Below are 21964 nucleotides of genomic sequence, written 5' to 3'. Positions count from 1 at the left end.
TTCTTTCGACTTTAATGTAAATTGATTTTCCACCCTCACGATTTATAGATTAGGCATCAATATTTAGTTTAATCAAATCTAATTAAAACATATATGGTTGTTATTTCATAAAACAAAGTTTCTTAAATTTGACTAAACAATAAATATAATTATATTATTACGTATAAAATTTATTACCATTATTAGGTAAGATTAACAGTCACGACTCACGACTTCCGGTTCCGAATCGCCCCAGATGTTTCCTATCGTCTGATTAGTGATGATATACATACATACAGTGGGAATTCGCAGCCCCCACTTTTAATTTCCATTGCATATGTTACATAGAAAAAGTAGTCAGATTGGGGGTAATGAGTTCTCACTGTTTATCATGATAGGCTCTAATAGATTTGTTAACATCTTAGTTAGACAATCATTGGTTTGTTATGATTGGTCAAGATAATCGAAGTTACGTATATATTCTATTTTCTAATTGGATGGTTCGAGTCAGTCCGAGATCCAAGGTTCTGGTTTGTTGAATGATCTCCCACTTCTCTCCTAAAAGAAGTAGTTGGATTTTGGAACGTCGAAACGGTCGAAATAATCTGAAGTCTGAACTGAACCAGGTCTGAACTGGTCTGAACTACTGAAGTAGTGAAGTGGTGTGCTACTACGACTACCTCGAACATCCTAAACGAATTGTGATATTGTGATTTATTTATGGTCGAGTCATGATGTCGTGAAACGTCCTTGTCATGTTTGTATCTCAAACCGGTGAATTGACGTTGTGTCTGATTTTCTGACTGTTCTGGCATATAAATGAAATTATGCAGTTTTATAAGGAGAGACTTTTATCACCTGGCCAGTTGAAAAGGCTGAGCGAGCACAAGTACAGCTGCATGACTTCAAGTCTCCTGGATAGATTTCTTCAACCCTGGTGGGACTGGCTTGTTAGTAAAGTACCCCTTTGGCTAGCACCCAATCTTATCACTGTACTTGGACTCATTGTTAACATAACCACTACCTTAATTCTCGTCTACTACAGTCCTGATGCCAAAGCAGAGGTAAACCTAACCTTTGAGTTGCCAGAAATATGCAGAATATATTCACAATGACCTTGTTACTAAATTAGTGCTCGTTAATTTTAATTCTAACAAATGCTCTCTTTGTAACCAGCCACCAAGGTGGGCTTGCTTCCTTTGTGCACTAGGATTGTTCATTTATCAAAGTCTTGACGCCATTGATGGTAAACAAGCCAGACGTACTGGTACTTCTACTCCCTTAGGAGAACTGTTTGATCATGGATGTGACTCTATTTCTACAGGTTTTATTTCTTTCAAAAACATACTCTATTTTGTAAGAAATTTCTTTAACATTTTATTTTGATATTTTCAGTTTTTGTTGCTTTATCAGCTTGCATAGCTGTTCAACTAGGATTTTATCCAACATGGATGTTTTTCCAATGCTTCTGTGCCATGACTCTTTTCTATTGTGCTCACTGGCAAACTTATGTGTCAGGTAATGATCATTTTTCTGAATAATTATGTTTAATTTTAATTTATTTTATCAATACTAATTGTTATTATATTTAATATTCAGGCTCTCTCAGGTTTGGTAAAGTTGATGTGACAGAAGCCCAGTTCACAATTATCATAATTCATCTCATCTCAGCCATCTTTGGACCACAAATATGGATGATGGAGGTTGTACCTTTTATTTTTATTTACATTATATTCAGCATTTTCTATTTCATCATATAAATAATATATTTTCAAAAGAAGTATAACTGGTACCATACTTAGCTGGTTAGACAATTTTCATTGCTTATTCAAGCTTGATATGAATAATGAAGAGCCGTTTTGGAGTATTGTAGATATATTTGCATGGAAACTGTACAATTTTATATCTGATGTAATTTCAGTGATGAAACTGCAATAATTTTTTTTTTACATAACATTTAATATCCCACAATCCTACTCTAATATTCTTTTGGCACCTTTTAACTTTTTGATAATAATTTTTAATGCTAAAAGTAGAGTCTTTGCATTTTTTAGAGTTAAAGAAATAAAATATTATGAAAAATATAAACGAAATTATGAATGAATGCTATTTGATTATCAGTAGTTACCCTAACGAGACAATTTGTTACAGATACCATTCATAGATGGTTTTTTACTTAAGTATTTGATAGGCGTAATGACAGTAGTTTGTGGCCTAGCAAATTTATATTCCATATTTACGGTGATTTTCACCGGAGGAGTTGGCAAGAATGGCTCTACGGTAGCTGTAAGTTTTTCTGTTAACTTATCAGGTTGAACAAATAAAAAGCTGGGTTCAGCATGGCATGAGGAGTGGCGCTGGAAGTCCTCGCAAACTTCTAATTTAACATGCTAACTATTGTCCCATCTCTTTAGAATAGCTCCATAATCCCTTCATGTCATTCCTATCAACTTGGTATTGTACAGAACGTCACTGAAATTTTCTATTCGCAGACTCTGAAACACAACTGTTAGATATTAAAAAATGCAAACAAAAATTATTTAGGTATTTAAGAAAGTAAATAAAATTATTTGGTACTTAAAAGTTAGACAAACAAATCGTTTAATGAATGAGAATTTGTGAATTTGTTTAGATGCCCTTAGTAGGATTTGGCACCATCAATAACTGCGCTGCAATGTTATTTTATGCTGGGTATATTCACGTATTTCTTGCATTCTGTAAAGTAATTGAATCTGGTGGTATCGGGAAGAATGGTTCCACAATTGCAGTAAGTTTTAAAACAAAAAATGGAAAGAACATTTTTTTAAGCACCGCAAATAAAGAGCTTGCAAATAATCTCTATTCTTTTCTTATATAATACCTCAGGCAATACTTCCAGTAGTAGAAGCCGAAGGATTCTCTTGGTAGATTTTTCAGTACTTTTCCTGTTTTTATATTTAATTTAAAAAGGACTAGTAGGGTATAGAGGTTTGAGAGAAATTTCTTTAAACAAGAAATAGTAGCACTGCACTTGTTACTAATCTGCACTGTATTCTCTTCAGAAAAGTTAAATACATCCATAGTACAAACTTTTAATTAACATGGTGTGGTCTGGTTATTCTTCTTACTATATTTGTAACTTTATTAACTTTCAATCTCTATTTTTTTTTTTCATTCTTGTAATTGTAATGATTTGGTACATATGAAAATGTATAAGAGATGCTTCTAATGTAAAGATATTTGCTGCTACTTGTTTAGTTGCCATATACTAGCACAGAAGTCAAGGTGTTTCCTTTATGGGCAGCTGTGGGAATTGCAATTTCACTTGCGTACAGCAGTATTTCCATCATTCTTGCCGGTGGTGTCGGAAAGAATGGCTCCACCGTCGCAGTAAGTTAGATAAAGAAAATTTTAGATCATTTCTTAATGCATTCTATAGGACTAAACAGTATACCTTTCAATGTTTCAAACATCAATGTCCTTTGTTTTACTTAGCTCGTTAAGCCTATATCATTTTCATTATTTATAAAAAAAGTCAACTTTGTTGTTCTGTTGAATTCTTTTTGTTTGTAATTCTTCCTTGTCTTTCTAAAAGCTGCATGATTCTTTAACTGTAGTCATAATTTTGCCTAAATTATAAAAGATAATCTAGGCAAGATGATTAACAAGTATATTTTTGGCAGAAAAATTAAATGAATAATAGTTTATCAAAGAAATCTTGTGATTATGCCAAAAATGTATTGTGTTTCTAATACCCAGCTTAACAATAATATTAATTTTTTTAAAGTGTCAATGTTTCACACTAATAAAAGTTTTGTTTCTCCTATGCTGAATTGCTTTTTAAGCTGCTTGATATTTTGAAATACGCTTGTAAAATAATTTTTCCAAACAGGATATAGATACTTCTATAATAATGCTTTTTTCAGGGCACATCCGTTTTATCGCCGATCATCCCTTTTAGTTTGGTGGTAGTTCCAGCTTTTATAATCTACAGAAAAAGTACTGACCACGTTTATGAGAACCATCCAGCATTGTACATACTTGCATTCGGCATGGTCGCCTCTAAAGTTACCAATCGTTTAGTGGTAAATATTATTCTTTTTCTACTTTTAATCATTAAGGTAAAGAAAGATCAATGAATGGAAATTTTTTTCCTCAGGTCGCACATATGACTAAGAATGAAATGCAGTATCTGGACACCTCATTAATTGGGCCGGCAATGTTATTCCTTAATCAGTACTTTAACTTTTTTATTAAAGAATATTACGTACTCTGGTTATGTTTTGTAAGTATAATTTTTTAGGAATGCTTGTGCTAATAACACAGCTCTAAAAGAAATTTGGTGATTAACATTTCGAAAATGATTTTATAATGTGATTTTTCTCACTGAAATCGAACATAATTTCAAATTGCTCTATCAGTTTTAATTTTTAAGAAACTAATCTTTCATTTGTAAAAACAGTTGTTTTTACCAAGCTATACTATCGGCAACATGAGTAATGACTTTGAAGGCTAAAGTATACAATAATTTGATCAATGAATGTTACCCCCTATAGGTAGGATGATTTTTTAATTAATACTTTTACCGTTATGATGGTGGCTGCTTCTGAATGTTAGAAATTCAAATTGACGCACCTCGGCGAAGAAAATTGATATTGCCAAAACTTAACAGTTTTGTAAAAATCTAAGCTGGTATTATTTGAAAAAGTATGGAACAATGCTTCTCTCTCATAACTAATGCTATCGATAGTGTAGATCGTCAAAATTAGCCGTTTTTGCAATTGAAAGTTCAAGTATCGTGGAAATTAAAATTGTATGAGGTATTTTAAGACAGAATTCGGTGTTAGTGGAAAAAATGACATAAGAAATCATTGTCACACTTTGAGCACCTTTCAAATCCTTTGATTTTGTATCTTTGTGTAATGGAAGCAATTTAATCTTACTTAAAATTATATTTCTGTAGGTCTGGGTGACTGTAGATTTATTGAGATATAGTGCACAAATCTGCTTGGAGATTTGTGAACATTTGAAGATCCATCTGTTCAGGATACCAGTGGGACATCGAGCAACCACAACACAGGTTCCCAATTTAGCCGAGAAAAATGGTACTAATAGGTCCCAACGTAACAGATTGCCGAAAAAGCACCATTAGACTTCACATGTGATAATGAATGTTCTGTAATTAATGGTTTAATTGCTATTATTTTCTTAAATATATATAGATATAAATATACTTTTTTTAGTAATCGTACATATTTCAAAGCCGCTTTAAAGTGTTCTGAAGAATAACTTTTTTTCTTAAATAAAATTGTTAACACACTGTCATACAATTATTTAAAGATCTGTACATGCTCATATGAAATCTTGAAAATAGGTAGAAATGCTCATTGAAGTAATTTTTAATTAAGAATTCGAAATCTCAATTGACGCAGTTCATTCGTTATCACAATTATGTTAACTCCAAAGTCTAGCATTAATTTTGAAAGTCACGTGAAAAATATTAAAAGTCCATTTTCCTTATTTATTGGTCATCGCGCAAAAATTTTAAATTTTAAATAAATTAGGGAAATAATAATGAAATGTAAAAAAGTATATATTTAGTTACTTTCAGTTCATTTAGCTGGGATCAATTTTGAAACTATGTAGATAAAATACAAGTTGTAATTTTTTCTCTGATCGAAATAATGTTGAAGGTTTCGTATAAGCATTAAATATTTTAGTGTGCTACATCTAAATATTTTGAATATTTAATTGTTCCACGTTTAATTAATTTTAATGTCCAATTAAAATGTTAAATGTTTCCTCACATATACCATTATAATTTATGAAACTCTTTAAATCAGAGACAGCTAATTGATTCAAGGATCCATTGTATAGCGTTAACTATGTAAGCTTTAGTTCTCCTTCTGCTGCCGCGGGGATTTCTTTTCTGAGTTATCTCAAATTTCTCAACTAATTTTCCAAATGCCTGCCTTTGTTTAATCTCTAACTTAAACTACATTTCTTTTCTTGAGCAATCTAACAAAATTAATTTATTATTAACGCTAAAAAAGAAGTGTGTGCGTATATGTATATATTAGGGTGTCCGTTAAAAAGACATTATTTTTGTTTATTTGTTAACTATATCTAATTTGGTGTAGAATCAGATAAAAATGAGGTTTGCAAGAGTCTAGCCGATTTAGGTAGTAAAAACCCGTGCCACCGAAGGATTGAAGTTAAAAACGGGATTTCGCAGAGAAAAATGATATTTTGTGACTATATTGCATGTCATTTCTTCATTCTTCAAACATTGCACACGATGATGTAGGTTTAGTTAGTTTAAGGATCTCTGAATATGGATCATTAATGAAATTTATCTTTTGACTTAACCATTATTTCCCGTGTTAATATTTTTTAAAATAACGATTTGCAATAAAAATTCATTATAGCCGTATCTTGAGTAATTTCTCCTTTTTTATCTCGGTATCTCCGCCCCTTTTCGTTCTGACATATCTGAATATAATAAGATTATGCAAACATTTTTTCTAATTTTTTGTAACATGCGTTTCATGGATTAATGCTGTTAAAAACATTGATTTATTATAACAAATCCATTATTCCTGTGTCTTCTAGAATCTCTATCTTTTTTTCTCTTCCTGTTTCTATTACTTCGAAATGATTAGTTTTTAAGTTAAAAGTACAAGCTCTAAGCTCTACCTTAAGGATATATTGAATGCATTTTAATTTCTTAAAATTTAAATATTTTTTTAATGAGCTCTTACGTATATTTGGATAGAATTTTTGGTAATATTAATATATCTTATTGTAAAATATATTAATATTACCAAAAATTCTATCTAAATATACATAAGAGCTCATTAAAAAAATATTTAAATTTTAAGAAATTAAAATGCATTCAATATATCCTTAAGGTAGAGCTTAGAGCTTGTACTTTTAACTTAAAAACTAATCATTTCGAAGTAATAGAAACAGGAAGAGAAAAAAAGATAGAGATTCTAGAAGACACAGGAATAATGGATTTGTTATAATAAATCAATGTTTTTAACAGCATTAATCCATGAAACGCATGTTACAAAAAATTAGAAAAAATGTTTGCATAATCTTATTATATTCAGATATGTCAGAACGAAAAGGGGCGGAGATACCGAGATAAAAAAGGAGAAATTACTCAAGATACGGCTATAATGAATTTTTATTGCAAATCGTTATTTTAAAAAATATTAATACGGGAAATAATGGTTGTAACAAATCAAAAGATAAATTTCATTAAGGATCCATATTCAGAGACCCTTAAACTAACTAAACCTATATCATCGTGTGCAATGTTTGAAGAATGAAGAAATGACATGCAATATAGTCACAAAATATCATTTTTCTCTGCGAAATCCCGTTTTTAACTTTAATCCTTCGGTGGCACGGGTTTTTACTACCTAAATCGGCTAGACTCTTGCAAACCTCATTTTTATCTGATTCTACACCAAATTAGATATAGTTAACAAATAAACAAAAATAATGCCTTTTTAACGGACACCCTAGTATATATATATATATATATTTGTAAATATTGTAGACCTAAGTGTTAGCGATGTTTTTTCTGTAAATTGTCTGCTCACTTTGCGTAATTATTTCATGCACACGTAGTTTTTATTAATAAGCAAACGGCAAATACCATACACAAAAACGAAAACAATAATAATAAAGACAAAACGTAAAATTTAAATAGAAAATTATTTGAGAATATTATAAATTTTATAGTTTAGATAGCCAGATTTTTTTAATATATTTATTTTGTCAATGCTTCATTTTTTAATAATAATTTGAGTTTTTCCACAAATTTTCACGCATAATGCTTGAAAATATGAAAAGCATCGGCGCACTTTCTTGCCAGTAGAAATCAAGAGGCACGTAAGCAGCTTCCTGACACCATTTGGACTTGCCAAGCCCATCATAGATAAACTAATAAGCTATCAAAGCAAGTAAGCAATTTCTGAATTGGTTATCTTTCGCTCATAAATGGTAAATGTGCATGAAATTCCTTTATCTTAATAATCCTTTAGTAAATTGAATAATCTGACTTTTCTTATCTGCGGTATAATTTTATTGGAAGAAGAAACAGAAGTGTTTATTTAATCTTAACGTATCGTCTTTATTGCTGCCGACTCGCTTGCTTAAATTGAGTGTGCATGGGGAATATAGAGTTTCTTCTTGCTCGTATCTTTATTCTTAAATTATTGAAAATTAAGTAGCTCTAAGATTGTTAAGTTTTATCAATGTTTGTACAGTTTAATGTTGCTGAATGAAATTTTTATGCATGAAAGATTTTGTTTGCAGTGTTGACACTGGAGCACGAACCTCTGTTAGACGATGAGCACGAAGACTCTGAAGCAGCCATCATCTTATGATCTGAATGAATTTTAGGAACATACAGAATATATTTAATAATCAAACTGCAAAGCCACTGCTGCCTATTAATTTAAAAAATTAATATTATAACTTATAAAATATTTCAAGCGTGATTCTACCTAATTCGTGTCTCTTAAAAGTTCTTATAGACATACCTGTCAATTATTTATTCTATTGCAAATGTCACGCTGTTATTACTTACAATCATCTGTTTGTGTTTATTCTCAATCGTCGAACTGGATATTAACTGGCATTTTGTGAATAAGGTATTGCAATTTAAGAATGAAGCATATTTTTGTATTGTCGAGGAATCTCGAAACGTATCCTACATATTATCTAAGGAAAAATATTTTAATAGATTTTAAACGAGGATATTCGATATTTGTATTTTAAGTATAAGCAGAAAGGGTGAAAATATTGGCAGGATAAAATAAGTAGTTTTAAATATATGTGGTTTTTGTTGGAATTCAAAAGTTAAAAAATTTATATTTCATTATAAAATTATGTTTTAATATGTAGCAATTTCTGTAAATATAAACAATTACAAGTCTTTTCAATATTTTTATTCCAGGGATTTTGTAGGTTCGCTGCTTATACAATTCTTAAAATTTTTACCAATATCTTTAATTTTTTCCAGACCTTCCTTTAAATCCTTGGTTGCTTGGAGCTTCACATCCTCATTAGAAGAAAATAAATTTAACACTAGATCTGTAATGAATAATGAAGAAATTAAATTAATTTTACTTAATTTTTATATTAGGAACATCATACCGTGATATTTAGTGAGATAATCCATAGTCTCTTTAACCAAATAAACTTTTATGAAGGAAAGAATGGCAGCAACATGTTTGCCAGACATATGCACAGCACTTTTAGTTGCAGCGATCAATAAAATGCTAGTGATCAAATGCAAGGCCAAAGCAGGATCTTCCGTAGAGTTGAGCTCCGCCAGTAAACCTTCTCTATAAGCCAGAACCAGACGTTTTTCTTTCTTTTTATCAAATTTCCGCAAAACTAAACAACAAGCAGCCATAGCAGTTTCAGCAGCAGCTAAGAAATCGTCAATGGACTCTCCGGACAAAGTTTTGTGCAAATTAGTCAAAGGTCCCCTTATATCAGCTGGCATCTCCAAAATTAATTTCTGCCTCAGTTCAGTTGTTAAATTTTGAGGACATTGAACCATATTTTGCTGTGCAGCTAATTTAAAAATTTCGGTAATGACATCCAGACCCAGACTCTTCAATAAATATTTTATCAATAATGTTTGCTCTGTTTTCTCCAGATTTTTCAAGCCCTTATAAAATATTCTAATATTCATTATTAATAAGTTCAATTTCTCTTCTATTTCGGATAGATTAGTAGTCTTGCTGCTGTGTGCTAATTCTTTTGCTGCAATTAAAGCATTTTTGTTTAATTTTTCCTGCAAAAACACGGCTATCTCGTGAGCAAGTTCATCCTCGATTCCTGTTGCTTGTTCTTCTTTCAAAATTTTAGACTTCACATCATTCACTGATATGATTTCCATGTCATTTTTCGAGGAAGATGGTTTCCAGTATTCTTCACCCGAATCGTAGGCTGTCTTTCCTTACATATATTTTTTCTTTGTAGATTTTGTGCTTGTCTCTTCCTTGACTACCTCCCCCTGCTTTACCACTAGCTGCCTTTTTCCGTCGTTCTTCTTTTTTCTGTCCCTTCAGTTCTCCAAGCTGATAATCAGGTTTCACCTTCATTTTGTTTTCAGCAATATGCTGCAACAATTTTCCATGTTCGATTACCTCCTTTACTTTCACGTCAGTCAAGCTTTGAAGAGATTTAATCAACGTTTGTAAATATGCATCTGATACTGCTATAGTAACTAAAAAAATATGAAAATTGAATTTTGAACATTTTACTGCTACTTTAAGAATGGTCTCTGCATCAGTGAATGAAAATACAGAGGACACACAGGAATGAATAGATGTCCACATAGCTTTCTGTAACAACAGCTTCTTTTATATAAGCATCAACTTGATAAATTATTGCTGTACCTAAAGCTACAGTATTCAAAAATACTAATTCCTTGCTCTGGAAGTGCTTTTTAGTAAATGTTAATGGATCAGATATGTCAAATCTAGCCAAAGCATCATATTCTATAATAAATAAAAATTATTTTTCAAAAATATTAAATATATATAATGAGTTTTTTATTTCTGTGCCCACCTAGATATCCATTTTGTCTGTAAAAGTTATTTACCCATTCATTTCCACATTTAGAGTAGATAAATCTTATGTAAATACTGTTTCCACTTTGTTTGCCTTTAACTGTACCTGATAATTGTTTTAGTTTCTGCAGTTCTTCCAAAATTGCTGAAATTTTTGAAGAAATTAAAATATTTAGATCCATTATTATTAGTATAGATTTTTACATACAGAAGAAAATTCTTTCAGGAACTCCACATTGACCTAAAACTGCTGATAATGGAGTAGGTTTTGAAGAGGCAGAAATAGCTCCTCTGATTATTGCTTTGTTTCTAGCAATAAAAACATCTGTGTAAAATATCCTGGCATCTTGAGTGTCCTGTTTTGCAAAAATTAGTTTTCCTAGATTTGTTTTTATTACTTCTTAAATAAATTCACCAGGTAAATCATATTGCAAAATTAAATTTGTGACATTGACACTGCCATTCTGAATTAATTTTTCATTTATCTCTTCAGATATTTTTGTCATATAGGTATCATCAGAGATGAAACGGGAGATTGCTCATGCCGTGTCCCGAAGCAATTCTTGCCGGTAGCAGCGTTACCAACTCTGCCACTTTGTTTATACTACGCTGTACAGTGATGTCAGTGATGCTAGAATCAAGCTTTTAACAACGAAAATAAAGTTAGCCGCTAGCCAGCAGCAGGATAGAAAATTTGAAGGGAAGGGCCGCGCGTGTCAAGGGATACGAAAAGGCTTAAGCCATGCTTCGGACACCGCTACGGGACACCGACCAGGAACCGAACATGGAAGGAAATATTGGAAGAAACGAAGAAGTGCACGATAGAGAAACGGACCAGGGACGGCACACGGGTTCTACGGAGGACAGTCGCTCGGCAAACCCTAGCAGATCGTCCATCCAAGGGACAGAGAATATCTACAAACCGGAAGTCGAACCAATCAGGGAAGTCAGGCTTCCCCCTTTCTGGAAATCAGATCCAGACCTATGGTTCATTCAGGTAGAGGCTCAATTTAACTCCCGTAGGGTCAGAGGCGATCAGCGAAAATACGATTTAATCATAGCGTCTCTAGACCCGGAAGCATTGAAACAGGTGTCGGACGTGGTCCGAAAACCTCCATGTACAGAGCGTTATGAACACCTTAAGGCCAGCCTTATTGCGAGACTAACCGACTCACAGGAACGCCAACTCCAGAAATTATTAGGGGAACTCCAGTTAGGGGATAAAAAACCCAGTCAGTTGCTACGCGAGATGCGCGAATTAGGAGGAGGAATCGTACACAAGGACTTACTCCGTTCCAGGTGGATTCATGCCATGCCGACCAGCGTACAATCGTTCTTGGTAATGAGCTCGGAATTTGATCTGCCGAAATTAGCAGAGGTAGCAGACCGATTACTGGAAAACTGTCCTACTCAATTTGTCATGGAAACGACGAAGATACCCCCCAAACCAGAGATCTATGAAGTTCGAAGAACGGAATCAAGTGAAAAGATTGAAGCATTACTCGGAAATCTCACGGGGGAAATCCAGGGCCTTGCAAAATTGGTAAAGGAAATGGGCAAGCAGGTCGCGGCGCAAAACAAACAAACACGTGATCGAAGCAGGAGCAGAGCGAGGAGCCTACCTCGGAACAAGGACAACAATATTTGTTATTTTCATACGAGGTTTGGCGATCAAGCGAAACGATGCACAACTCCGTGTGGTTACATAACGACCAAACAGACGGAAAACTAAAAGAGCTGTATTCCACCCAGACGGTTGGAGGCAGCATGGCAGATCACGAAATCCGTCTACACGTACATGATCGAGGAAATAACATTAAGTTCCTTGTCGATTCGGGATCGGTGGTTTCGGTACTTCCCAAATCAATGATTAAGCATCCGAAACCGAGTGTGACACACCTCTATGCCGCAAACGCCACAATCATCGGGACTTACGGGAAAAGAACCCTCATGCTCGATTTTGGGTTACGAAGAAACTTTAAATGGACTTTTATCGTTGCCGACGTGAAAGCTGCCATCCTAGGGGCCGATTTCCTAGCGGAACACGGACTAATCCTGGACATGAGAAATAAGAAAATCATAGATTCAACCACTTCGCTGACCGCTAAAGGCAATTACGAGAAGGCGGCGGTACACAGTATCTCCACAGTGGACACAAAGCATCCATTTTGGCCACTGCTACAACAGTTCATTGACGTCACTAAACCTCCGACAGGGAGAAACTACATACGACAAGATAACATTGCGCATTACATAATGACCGTTGGTCCCCCCGTATCAGAAAAACCCAGGAAATTGGCCGGAGGAAAAGGACTGGCACTTAAAAAACAAATTAAGGGTATGTTAGAGGACGGGATAATAAGACCGTCCAGTAGTCCGTGGTCCAGCCCGGTCCATATGGTCAAGAAGAAGAGTGGCGAATGGCGCGTGTTCGGGGGCTACCGGGCTTTAAACGCACGCACAGTGCCGGACCAATACAGCTCACCACGAATAAAAGATTCGTTCCAAAACTTGGCCGACAAAACTGTATTCTCAACCCTAGATCTATACAGAGCTTATTACCAAATCCCAATGGCCCCAGAGGATATTCAGAAGACGGCAATTGCCACGCCTTTCGGGACATTTGAGTATCTAGTGATGCCGTTCGGAGTGAAAAACGCTTCGAAAACATTTCAAAGGTTCGGCGACGCAATTTTCCGCGATCTCGACTTCGTTACGATTTACATAGACGACATACTCATTGCATCGTGCGACAGACGGGAGCATGAACATCACCTGCGAACAGTACTAAACAGACTCAGAGAAAACCAACTACGGATCAACGTAGACAAATGCGAGTTCGGGAAAGATGAAGTGACATATCTTGGTTTTACAGTGAACAAAGAAGGATATCGTCCTCCTAGTGAAAGAGTTGAAGCTATACGCAATTACGTCAAACCAGTGACCATTCACGAACTGCGCCGGTTCCTAGGGATCATAAATTACTTCAGGAGATGTATACCCGGTGCGGCGCAAATGCAGGCTCCGTTGAATAATTTCATAAAAGACTCACGCAAGAACGACAAGAGGAAGGTCCCATGGGACGAAGAGACACACCAAGCGTTTCAAAAGTGTAAACAAGGAGTTATTGACGCAACAACTATGGCTTTCCCGGCTGCGGATTTACCAATCTCCCTCACCACGGATGCATCCGATTCAGCGATAGGCGCAGTAGTAGATCAACTCGAGAATGAAGTGTGGAAACCCATAGGATTTTTATCGCGGAAACTTAGTGAAACAGAAAGAAGGTACAGTACGTACGACCGCGAACTATTAGCGGTATTTGCGGCAATAAAATTTTTCAAACACATCCTCGAGGGAAGACAATTCATAACAAAAACAGACCATAAACCATTAGTTCACGCATTTTCGCAAAAACTAGATAAGGCATCGCCCCGACAATTAAGACAGCCAGACTTTATCTCGCAGTTCAATACAGAAATAACCTATGTGAAAGGAATCGACAATTCTGTGGCAGACGCGTTGTCGCGAATTTACACCATAAATTCACCACGAGTAATAGAAATTGGTGACATCGCGGAAGCCCAAGCGACCGACAGTGAACTAAAAGACATTATCGACCAGCAAACAATCAAATTGCAAAACATTACTTTCGATACGGGAGTACAAATATACTGTGACATCACAAACGACATTGTACGCCCATACTTACCACATTGCCTACGCAAAACAGCATTCAACGCAATACACGGACCAGCTCACCCTACCCGGCGTAGCACCTGTAATTTGCTAAGACAAAAATTTTTCTGGCCTAACATGAAAAGGGACGCAATCAATTGGGCCAGAGGATGCATTAATTGCCAACGTGCGAAAATACAACGACATAATCGACTAGAGCCAAAACACATCGATGTACCGGAGAACCGATTTAACCACGTGCATTTGGACCTCATCGTACTTCCGGAAGTTAAAGGTTACAAGTATTGTTTAACCATGATCGATAGATTTACCAGATGGCCGGAAGCTATACCTCTTCAGGATATGCAAGCTAGTACAGTAGCCGACGCATTCTATGCAAATTGGATATGCCGATTTGGAGCACCCATCACGATCACCACTGATCAAGGATCTCAATTCGAATCTGCTTTATTCACAGCATTGGCAAACCTAATCGGTGCTAAGAAAATTAGGACGACTCCGTACCACCCAGCATCGAATGGGATGATTGAACGTTGGCACAGAACGGTGAAAACTGCTTTGATGTGCAACCCTCAAATTTGTTGGATGGAACTCCTACCTACAGTACTACTAGGACTCAGAACAGCCTTGAAAGAAGACATCAATGCTACGTGTGCAGAATTAGTTTACGGGACCACGCTGCGCTTACCAGGAGAATTTTTCATTAACCAAGAATTACCAATGGAACCGCAAATATTCCTGGAAAAATTCAGATTACATATGCGAGGATTACGTCCAACTCCGACAGCACACCATTCCAAAACAAAAATATTCCTGTTAAAAGGACTAAAAGACTGTACACATATTTTTCTAAGGAATGACGCAGTACAGAAACCACTCGAACCACCATTCTCAGGACCGTTTAAAGTGATCAAGAGATTGGACGACACACGAATGGTAATCGACGCTGAAGGAGAGGTAAAAACAATTTCCATCGACATTCGACAGGGTAAAGCCAGCATTTATAATTAAAGAAGAAGATGACACATCCCAGGCAAGCACACCCTCGTCACATCAATGGGGATCAACCATGGACCCACCAAGGAAAACATACGGCAAATTAGTGTCATTCCGGTATTTCCGGTGAATGTCACTTGGAGGGGAGTAGCTGTGGCGGTCCGAGGTAGTTCAACCACCAAACACCAGAGGGAAACAGAACGTCCCCAAGTTACACATCTATGTACAAACCAATTTAAGACAATTATAATTTTGAAATATCTTGTTCTTGTTCCTGTGGAATCCGTCGAGTCCACATGTTTTTCAAAAGGCGTTTCATATTACTACACGTGTGGAATAAATTACATATTTTCTGTAAAAGATTATTTGTATTGTAATTTGCATTCGACATATGGAAATACACAGACTACCGAAAGGAAAATAATTCCCTAGTGTTAAATATAGTCAACCTGTCAACCCCACTATACATCTGGAAGCTAAACGATGGGATCGAAGCGCCGCCTACCGGCAAGGATTGCTTCGGGACACGGCAATCACGGCATGAGCATTGAGCAATCTCCCGTTTCATCTCTGGTCCTAGGCTACCCCCCTGGATGGGACTTTACATCTTACTTTACTTATGCTCTCTCCAAAGTCCAAAGTAGTCCAAAGCGTCCAAAGTAAAGATTTAAAATTCTAGCATGATAACAGATGTGTCATTTTGGTAGATTTAAGATAAATGACTTCTCATTTGCTAGTTTCGACCAGTCTCGACAGCCATTTTAAAACTGTAATTCGTAACAATTGGTCAAAGTGAATGTCTTTGGCAGTTGTATCTATACAATTGATTAATTTTTTATAATCTCTTTTCATGCATACTTTGCAATGGTTAATTGCATTCTACCATTCTACTTAACAATTGTTTTCTTATTATGTATTGAATTTATTGTCAGCTCTTAAATGTTTCGACTTTTAATCATTGAATCAGTTAAAGTGTTAAACCTTAACTAGACTAAGATCTATAATGCTTACTGCCTAGTTTACTGAGATCTGTCATTTTTACACAAATTTATGTTCTTGACTATATCAAATGAAAATAATGGCTCCGGAAAGAACAAATACATTTGGAACAAATTACCTAAGACAATCACCTGGAATAATGTCAAGGTAAAAATTTTAAACATTTATCCCCATTCTATATGAAGAATTTATCATCATGGTTGCTCAATACAAGTCTTTGTTTACTTTAACCTTAGCCAGAAATGAAAAAAAGTAGGATGAAATAAATTAATTGAGCATTTATATGTTTAGCTCTCCGCTAGGCTTGCAATCTAGCACAGCAATACCGCAGACAGTTAATCCACCACCCTTACCACCAAGGCAGGTTCAGAATTATTCTACTTATAGTAGTTATCAGCCATATTCTAATTATTATGGAGGTTATGGTGGTTACAATAGAGGATATGGTGGATATGGTACTTTTAGTAGTTACTCTCCTTATCAAAGCTCAATGGGTTATGGCAATATGGGATATAATAACATTTCTCCCTATAGTGGTGATGTTGAAAATAGGTAATTAATTTACATACCTTTATAACAGAATATTAAAAATAAGAAATTTATATTCAATATTTATTATTTCATGGATTCAAATATTTCAGATTTGTTCAGTATGCGGAAGAAAGCACCAGGTCAACATTTCATGTCATAGAATCAGTTTTACAAACATTTTCATCGATTACCATGATGTTAGACTCCACATACTTTGCATTAACTAATTCTTTTAGAGCTATTTTAAGTGTAGCAGAAAGCGTTGGTAGATTAAGATCTACCATTAGTCAGTTGTTGGGAACATTTGCACTCATTAGATTATTAAAATGGTTTTATAGAAAAGCGCTTGCATTTCTGGGTAAGAAATATTTTTAAAATGTATTATATTTTAATATTATTTATAAGAGTAAGAATTTTCTAGGTTTGAGATCTAGGAATATTCAGGATGAAGATTTATGGCAAAGATCAGCAGCTTCAATTACAAATGGAGAACAAACCCCAGTTGCCGGATCATGGTCTGGTTTAATAATCTTAAGTGCATTATTTACAATTCCGTACTTGATTAATAAATTGATGAATAATATAAAAAATTTCCAAGCTAAAGGTAAGTTCTATGAAAATATTGAATTAATTTCAGAAACAAAAATTAATAATCAATACCAATAGGGTCTGATCCGAAAGAGTGGTTCAATTTTGAAGAGCCAGTTTACACTGCAAATGTTCTGTACAACTTTGTACCAATGAACAAAGATGAGTTACCAATTAAAGTAGGACAAAAAATTTGGCTGGCTCCACAGACTTTGCAGCCAAAGAATTTGCCTGGTTGGCTAAGAGCATCAGATAGTGTTAATGTAGGATTGGTTCCTGCAAATTATGTTAACATTGTGGGACAGATACAAAGGAAAGCAGACTGCAAAAATTCACAAGTGCCATCGAATTCCTCTATGACAGAGCAGGGAAATCTAACTAAAGAAGAACCTGTTCTGAATGAAATATCTGAGGATACATCACTGAATGGATTAAGTAATACATCACTCACAAGCTAGATTGAGTCTTACTAGTGACTCTGTATTTATCAATGATACGATGATGTATATATATTAATTTAATAGTTACTTTATAAAATACAATTTTATACAATTATATAAAGGGCTCCAAGTCGAAATGGTTTTAACGAAGATATGTTGTTGCTACTGTAATCTTCATGACAAAATAAAGTCAAACTTTTTTATTTGTTTAAAACATAGGAAACTATTCAATTCCACAATGACAATTGCATTTCCCAACTTTGGTAACGGTATAAGACACATTTATTCTCAAAAGCATCACAAATGTATTAAATCTCTTAAAACCTATTTACATTTACTTTCAGAAAAAAAGATAAAATTATTAGGAAGGTCATCGTATTTCTGGAAAGATCCATCCTGACTTATAGAGTCAATGCATAGCTGCAACTATTTATTTAAATCAAACTTGAATCTTGATTTATTAACAGTATTAAATTAAATTATCATGAATTCTTATTTTGAAACATAAGCTAACTAAGTTTTTCCGATGGTTGTCGATTCCTGGCTGGTAAAATGTTTAAGGGCATGCAACAAATAATGGAAGGCAATGATATAATACCCTATCATTACTTTTACGAATATTGAAAATATAAGCATTAAACTCAATATCTGTAAACAAATCTTACATAAACCACTTATTTTTACTATCATATCCGTAGAGTAATCAAAGCTGTTGCAGTTCATTTTATCGGATGGAGCAAAATATACACATACCAGTTTCGCGAGATTTTACAGAACCTTATTTATATTATTACACAACTGGAATCCTGGAGATAGATATACCTCCTGGTGGAGTAGGGACTTGACCATTCTTTACCATTCAGCATCACCATTCGCCTTTTGGAACACATAATCTTTTCCACTCAAATTCATTATTCCATCCTTGAGATAAAACTTCCATTTATTTCTACTCCTTGTTATCTGAAAAATTCAATTTGTTAATCTTAATTCGTTTCGCAAATAATAAATTGAGTAGCTACCTTGTCGTATTGGCAAACTACTACATTATCCGTATCAAAAAGATCTGCGGGCTCATCGTCCGTGACATCATCCTCGGAGTTAAGTGGTTCCTAAATTAAACAATTAATTCAAAAATATGAGCGTTATACGTTTGCATTTGGAGAAATATAAAAGTGGAAAAAAATTTGCCTCTTCTCTTGCGGCAGCTTCATCATTTTCTTCTTCTTCCTTTTCATCTAAATCTTCGTCTTCGTCATCGTTGTCTTCCTCTTCCTCATCTTCGTCATCGTCCGATGAATCTCCCATTGCGCCATCCAGCTGCGCAATATTACTTTGCTAAAAAAGATACAGTTAAGTAGAGCTTTGAAAAATCATGAAATTTATTCATTTTACCTGTCCTTGAATTTGTCGTTGTGTGACATTATTTGTACTCTGATTAACAACTTGGAGAGATTGATTAACCTGGATCGGAGCAAGACTTGCTTGCCCTTGTAAAGTAGAATTCACATGCTGCTGAAGTACAGTAGCAGCTACACTGGCAGGGAGAGCCATTGCAGCAGATATGATTGGCCCAGTTAATATTGTATGCAACTGATTACCTATGAGTGAATTTTGTTAATAAGTGATTCGTAAAAATTTATTTGTTTTTATATATTCACCTTGAATCGCAGAAGCAGGAACTTCAATGGTCAAAACCCTGGATTGACCATCTGGTACACCAGTTTGGGGAGGTAGAGTGATTTGAATAGGAACTTGCCGATCCAAGACTGATGGTGCAGCAGCAGGCTGCTGAATTGGAGCAGTTGGATGCTGTTGCAACGTTCCTGTTGCCTGGTGTGTGTGAGTTTGTGCCGGAGCTGTTTGATGCTGGGACTGAGTCTGCTGTGGTAATTGCTGCTGTTGCTGTTGAGGTGGCGTTTGTTGTTGTTGCTGTTGTACTGTATTAGCAGCAGTTGCTTGTTGTGCAAAATGGCTTCCTATATTAAATTTTGTAAATGCTTTACACATAAAAATACAAGAAAATGCTGTAAAATAAAGCAATGTTTTTGAGATTGTACCTTTATTAACAGGTAAAACTTTGTGAACATTTAGTTGTGGTACTTGTGGTTCAGGTGGATCTGGATTTAACTCTAGAGCTTTACTAGACATTAGTTTGGTTTCCCATATTTGCTTCAGCTCTTGTAACACTTGCTCATCCACACCTTCATCCATAAATGAGTCACGTACTCCTGCTATTACATCCTCTATGACACTATTATAGATTTTCAACTGAAATTACAAACAAAATAACTCTTTTCGGCAAGTCATTAGAATAACAATCACCTATCAATACCAATTCTTCACAAAACAGCTTTTCTTCAACTTAACCTAAAATTTAATGAAATTAAATAATAAAAATTTTTATCATAAGTCTGAGTAAAGCTCTGATAAATCATTGTTTCTTGAATGGAAATTGAGAAAAGTCAGAAGCTTTAATTGGTGTTTGTAGAGGGTTTTAATATTATCAAAATGCACCAACTGAATAAATGGAATATAGTAATGATAAAAAAAGATAGAGAGAAAAGGCTGAGAGATGGTGAAAAGAAAAGAAACGTTTTGTAAAATTACGATCATATTTTCTTAAAAATATTTCCTTTTAAGCTGTTTGTAACTATGATAAGTTACTTTCAGGAGTGGAAGCATACACATTATCTAAAAAATTGCATATTGCTCTGGGTGGTCATTTGTTTCTCCTTTACTCACCACGCTGGTTTGACTGAGGGCCATTGCAAGATAATTTGTATTGTCAATCTCATGAAAAACAATACCCCTCAGAAGCCGTAGCTGTACCGCTGCATCGCGTGCTCTTTTATACTTTCTCAACGTCTCCCATTCCACCAAATACGACCTTAGTGGGCGATGCAACTATATTTTGCGTTCTAAAATAATATTCAAAAGTGAACTTCGAAATCCTTTTTCCCACTGCACGCCACAACAATTTATTTCGAAGAAAAACTAAATTTTTCTTGTAATTTTTTAAACTTTTCCATCATTTAAAAAAAAAGCTATATTTTTATCGATGGGACTAATTTATTGGAACATCGTGACGACGTGGCAAAGACAGCCGTTATTTTGTGATTTTAGGAACGCATTTTTCCATATTGTACTATAGGCAGAGATGAAACGGGAGATTGCTCATGCGAGGTCCCGAGGCAATCCCTACCGGTAGGCGGCGCTGGTGTTGGCAAACGCGTGTCTCAGGTCCATCTAACCCCTAACGCCATCTATCGGAAGAGACCACGAAGCACGAGCGTTAAGCTTAGAATAGGGTAAAACATATATGCATTGTTGCCAGAAAGCGGAATAAAGAGAGAGCGGAGATATTTTCTCGGACCTCTCTGTCTTTCTCGCTGTTAGCTTCTAGCAGAAGAGTCGAGGCAAAATCTTTCCGTTTCGCTTTGCCGAAAATCTACCAATAATCGATGTCATTTATATTTGCAGGCCAATGCCTTTATACATGATTTTTTCAGCATATTTATTTATCAGCATTGACTTATTTAAATCAATAATAAATTAAGGAAATGCGTATTTGATATATAATAATTATTTTAACTATAATTTCATCGTTATATTTCGCCTATTTCCGTAAAATCTGCATTTCTTTAGTTTATTATTGATTATTGTAAGTCAATGGCAATTTAAAAAAATTTAATCTTAAAAAAAAAAGAAAAGTACCGATCAGGAATCGAACCCGGACCCACGAATCGCCACGCGATTACCTTACCTCTTAGACCACGAGGCTTCTTCAGTGCACCGTAAACAGATAGTCTTTTTAAGGGCTTGAAATCTTCTATTGAACCATATAAATAAACGAAGAACCGACATCTTTATTCATTATTATTCTATCATAATGGTACACAAATTAAAGAATAATTATATAATGTAGATTTTCAAAAGCTTTTCCAATAACCAAGAACGGAAACTGCGAGCGTTGATTATTTATCTTCGTTCTTGGCTATTGGAAAAGCTTTTGAAAACTATTCAAAATATAATTATTCCTTAATTTGTGTACCATTATGACAGAATAATAATGAATAAAGCTGTCGGTTGCTCGTTTATTTATATGGTTTAAAAGAAGATTTCAAGCCCTTAAAAAGACTATCTGTTTAC

The 21964-nt window shown here is 34.8% G+C and overlaps 4 protein-coding genes and 1 pseudogene across 9 annotated transcripts; 3 read left to right on the top strand and 2 right to left on the bottom strand.

The window, feature by feature from the left end:
* The first annotated feature begins 574 nt into the window (after positions 1-574).
* Positions 575-8890, top strand: bbc (choline/ethanolaminephosphotransferase 1 bbc). 5 transcript variants are annotated; one of them, XM_066735461.1, is made up of 11 exons: positions 575-1043; positions 1156-1303; positions 1375-1497; positions 1579-1682; positions 2612-2746; positions 3217-3348; positions 3885-4043; positions 4118-4243; positions 4922-5063; positions 7847-7934; positions 8290-8890. In XM_066735461.1, the coding sequence occupies exons 1-11, from the start codon at positions 807-809 to the stop codon at positions 8324-8326; spliced, it is 1431 nt and encodes a 476-aa protein (XP_066591558.1). In that variant the 5' UTR covers positions 575-806; the 3' UTR covers positions 8327-8890. The 5 variants fall into 5 exon arrangements, with proteins under 5 accessions (XP_066591558.1, XP_066591559.1, XP_066591560.1 ...); XM_066735462.1 differs by lacking the exon at positions 2612-2746 and adding an exon at positions 2131-2265; XM_066735463.1 differs by lacking the exon at positions 3217-3348.
* A 33-nt stretch (positions 8891-8923) lies between these two features.
* LOC136778715 (E3 UFM1-protein ligase 1 homolog) lies at positions 8924-11083 on the bottom strand (annotated as a pseudogene).
* A 221-nt stretch (positions 11084-11304) lies between these two features.
* Positions 11305-12294, top strand: LOC136778714 (uncharacterized). Its single transcript, XM_066735812.1, has one exon. It carries the CDS (start codon positions 11305-11307, stop codon positions 12292-12294), a length of 990 nt encoding a protein of 329 aa, XP_066591909.1.
* A 59-nt stretch (positions 12295-12353) lies between these two features.
* Positions 12354-17833, top strand: Pex13 (peroxin 13). Of its 2 annotated transcripts, XM_066735460.1 has the most exons (5): positions 15299-16403; positions 16548-16808; positions 16898-17145; positions 17209-17391; positions 17454-17833. In XM_066735460.1, exons 1-5 carry the CDS (start codon positions 16327-16329, stop codon positions 17831-17833), a joined length of 1149 nt encoding a protein of 382 aa, XP_066591557.1. In that variant the 5' UTR covers positions 15299-16326. The 2 variants fall into 2 exon arrangements, 1 of the variants encoding a protein (XP_066591557.1); XR_010823442.1 differs by lacking the exons at positions 16898-17145; positions 17209-17391; positions 17454-17833 and having other exon boundaries at positions 12354-16403; positions 16548-16687.
* Positions 17834-18635: 802 nt separating this feature from the next.
* Positions 18636-20898, bottom strand: TfIIA-L (transcription factor IIA L). Its single transcript, XM_066735466.1, has 7 exons — positions 20558-20898; positions 19873-20083; positions 19474-19812; positions 19208-19413; positions 19004-19150; positions 18835-18924; positions 18636-18775 (listed from the first exon to the last, which is right to left on the bottom strand). The coding sequence occupies exons 1-7, from the start codon at positions 20579-20581 to the stop codon at positions 18668-18670; spliced, it is 1125 nt and encodes a 374-aa protein (XP_066591563.1). The 5' UTR covers positions 20582-20898; the 3' UTR covers positions 18636-18667.
* Between the last annotated feature and the right edge of the window lie 1066 nt (positions 20899-21964).

The sequence above is a fragment of the Prorops nasuta genome, unplaced genomic scaffold (assembly GCF_024137725.1).
Source record: "Prorops nasuta isolate Cenicafe-Biocafe unplaced genomic scaffold, Cenicafe_Pnas_1.2 PNAS00014, whole genome shotgun sequence".
Classification (NCBI taxonomy): domain Eukaryota; kingdom Metazoa; phylum Arthropoda; class Insecta; order Hymenoptera; family Bethylidae; genus Prorops; species Prorops nasuta.
The sequence above is the reverse complement of the archived record's forward strand: the minus strand, read 5'-3'. Positions and strand labels throughout refer to the sequence as shown.

What these genes read in the sequence shown, in the direction of transcription:
- TfIIA-L (XM_066735466.1), bottom strand. Translation starts at nt 20,581, where the DNA reads ATGGCCCTCAGTCAAACCAGCGTG. An exon ending in AGTTTTACCTGTTAATAAAG is followed by an intron (nt 19,813 to 19,872) that starts GTACAATCTCAA and finishes TTATGTGTAAAG; the next exon opens with CATTTACAAAATTTAATATA. An exon ending in TAGTTTGCCAATACGACAAG is followed by an intron (nt 18,776 to 18,834) that starts GTAGCTACTCAA and finishes TGAATTTTTCAG; the next exon opens with ATAACAAGGAGTAGAAATAA.
- bbc (XM_066735461.1), top strand. Translation starts at nt 807, where the DNA reads ATGCAGTTTTATAAGGAGAGACTTTTATCACCTGGCCAGTTGAAAAGG. An exon ending in CACAAATATGGATGATGGAG is followed by an intron (nt 1,683 to 2,611) that starts GTTGTACCTTTT and finishes GAATTTGTTTAG; the next exon opens with ATGCCCTTAGTAGGATTTGG. An exon ending in AGAATGGTTCCACAATTGCA is followed by an intron (nt 2,747 to 3,216) that starts GTAAGTTTTAAA and finishes CTACTTGTTTAG; the next exon opens with TTGCCATATACTAGCACAGA.
- LOC136778714 (XM_066735812.1), top strand. Translation starts at nt 11,305, where the DNA reads ATGCTTCGGACACCGCTACGGGACACCGACCAGGAACCGAACATGGAA.
- Pex13 (XM_066735460.1), top strand. Translation starts at nt 16,327, where the DNA reads ATGAAAATAATGGCTCCGGAAAGAACAAATACATTTGGAACAAATTAC. An exon ending in AAAAGCGCTTGCATTTCTGG is followed by an intron (nt 17,146 to 17,208) that starts GTAAGAAATATT and finishes AGAATTTTCTAG; the next exon opens with GTTTGAGATCTAGGAATATT. An exon ending in AAAAAATTTCCAAGCTAAAG is followed by an intron (nt 17,392 to 17,453) that starts GTAAGTTCTATG and finishes CAATACCAATAG; the next exon opens with GGTCTGATCCGAAAGAGTGG.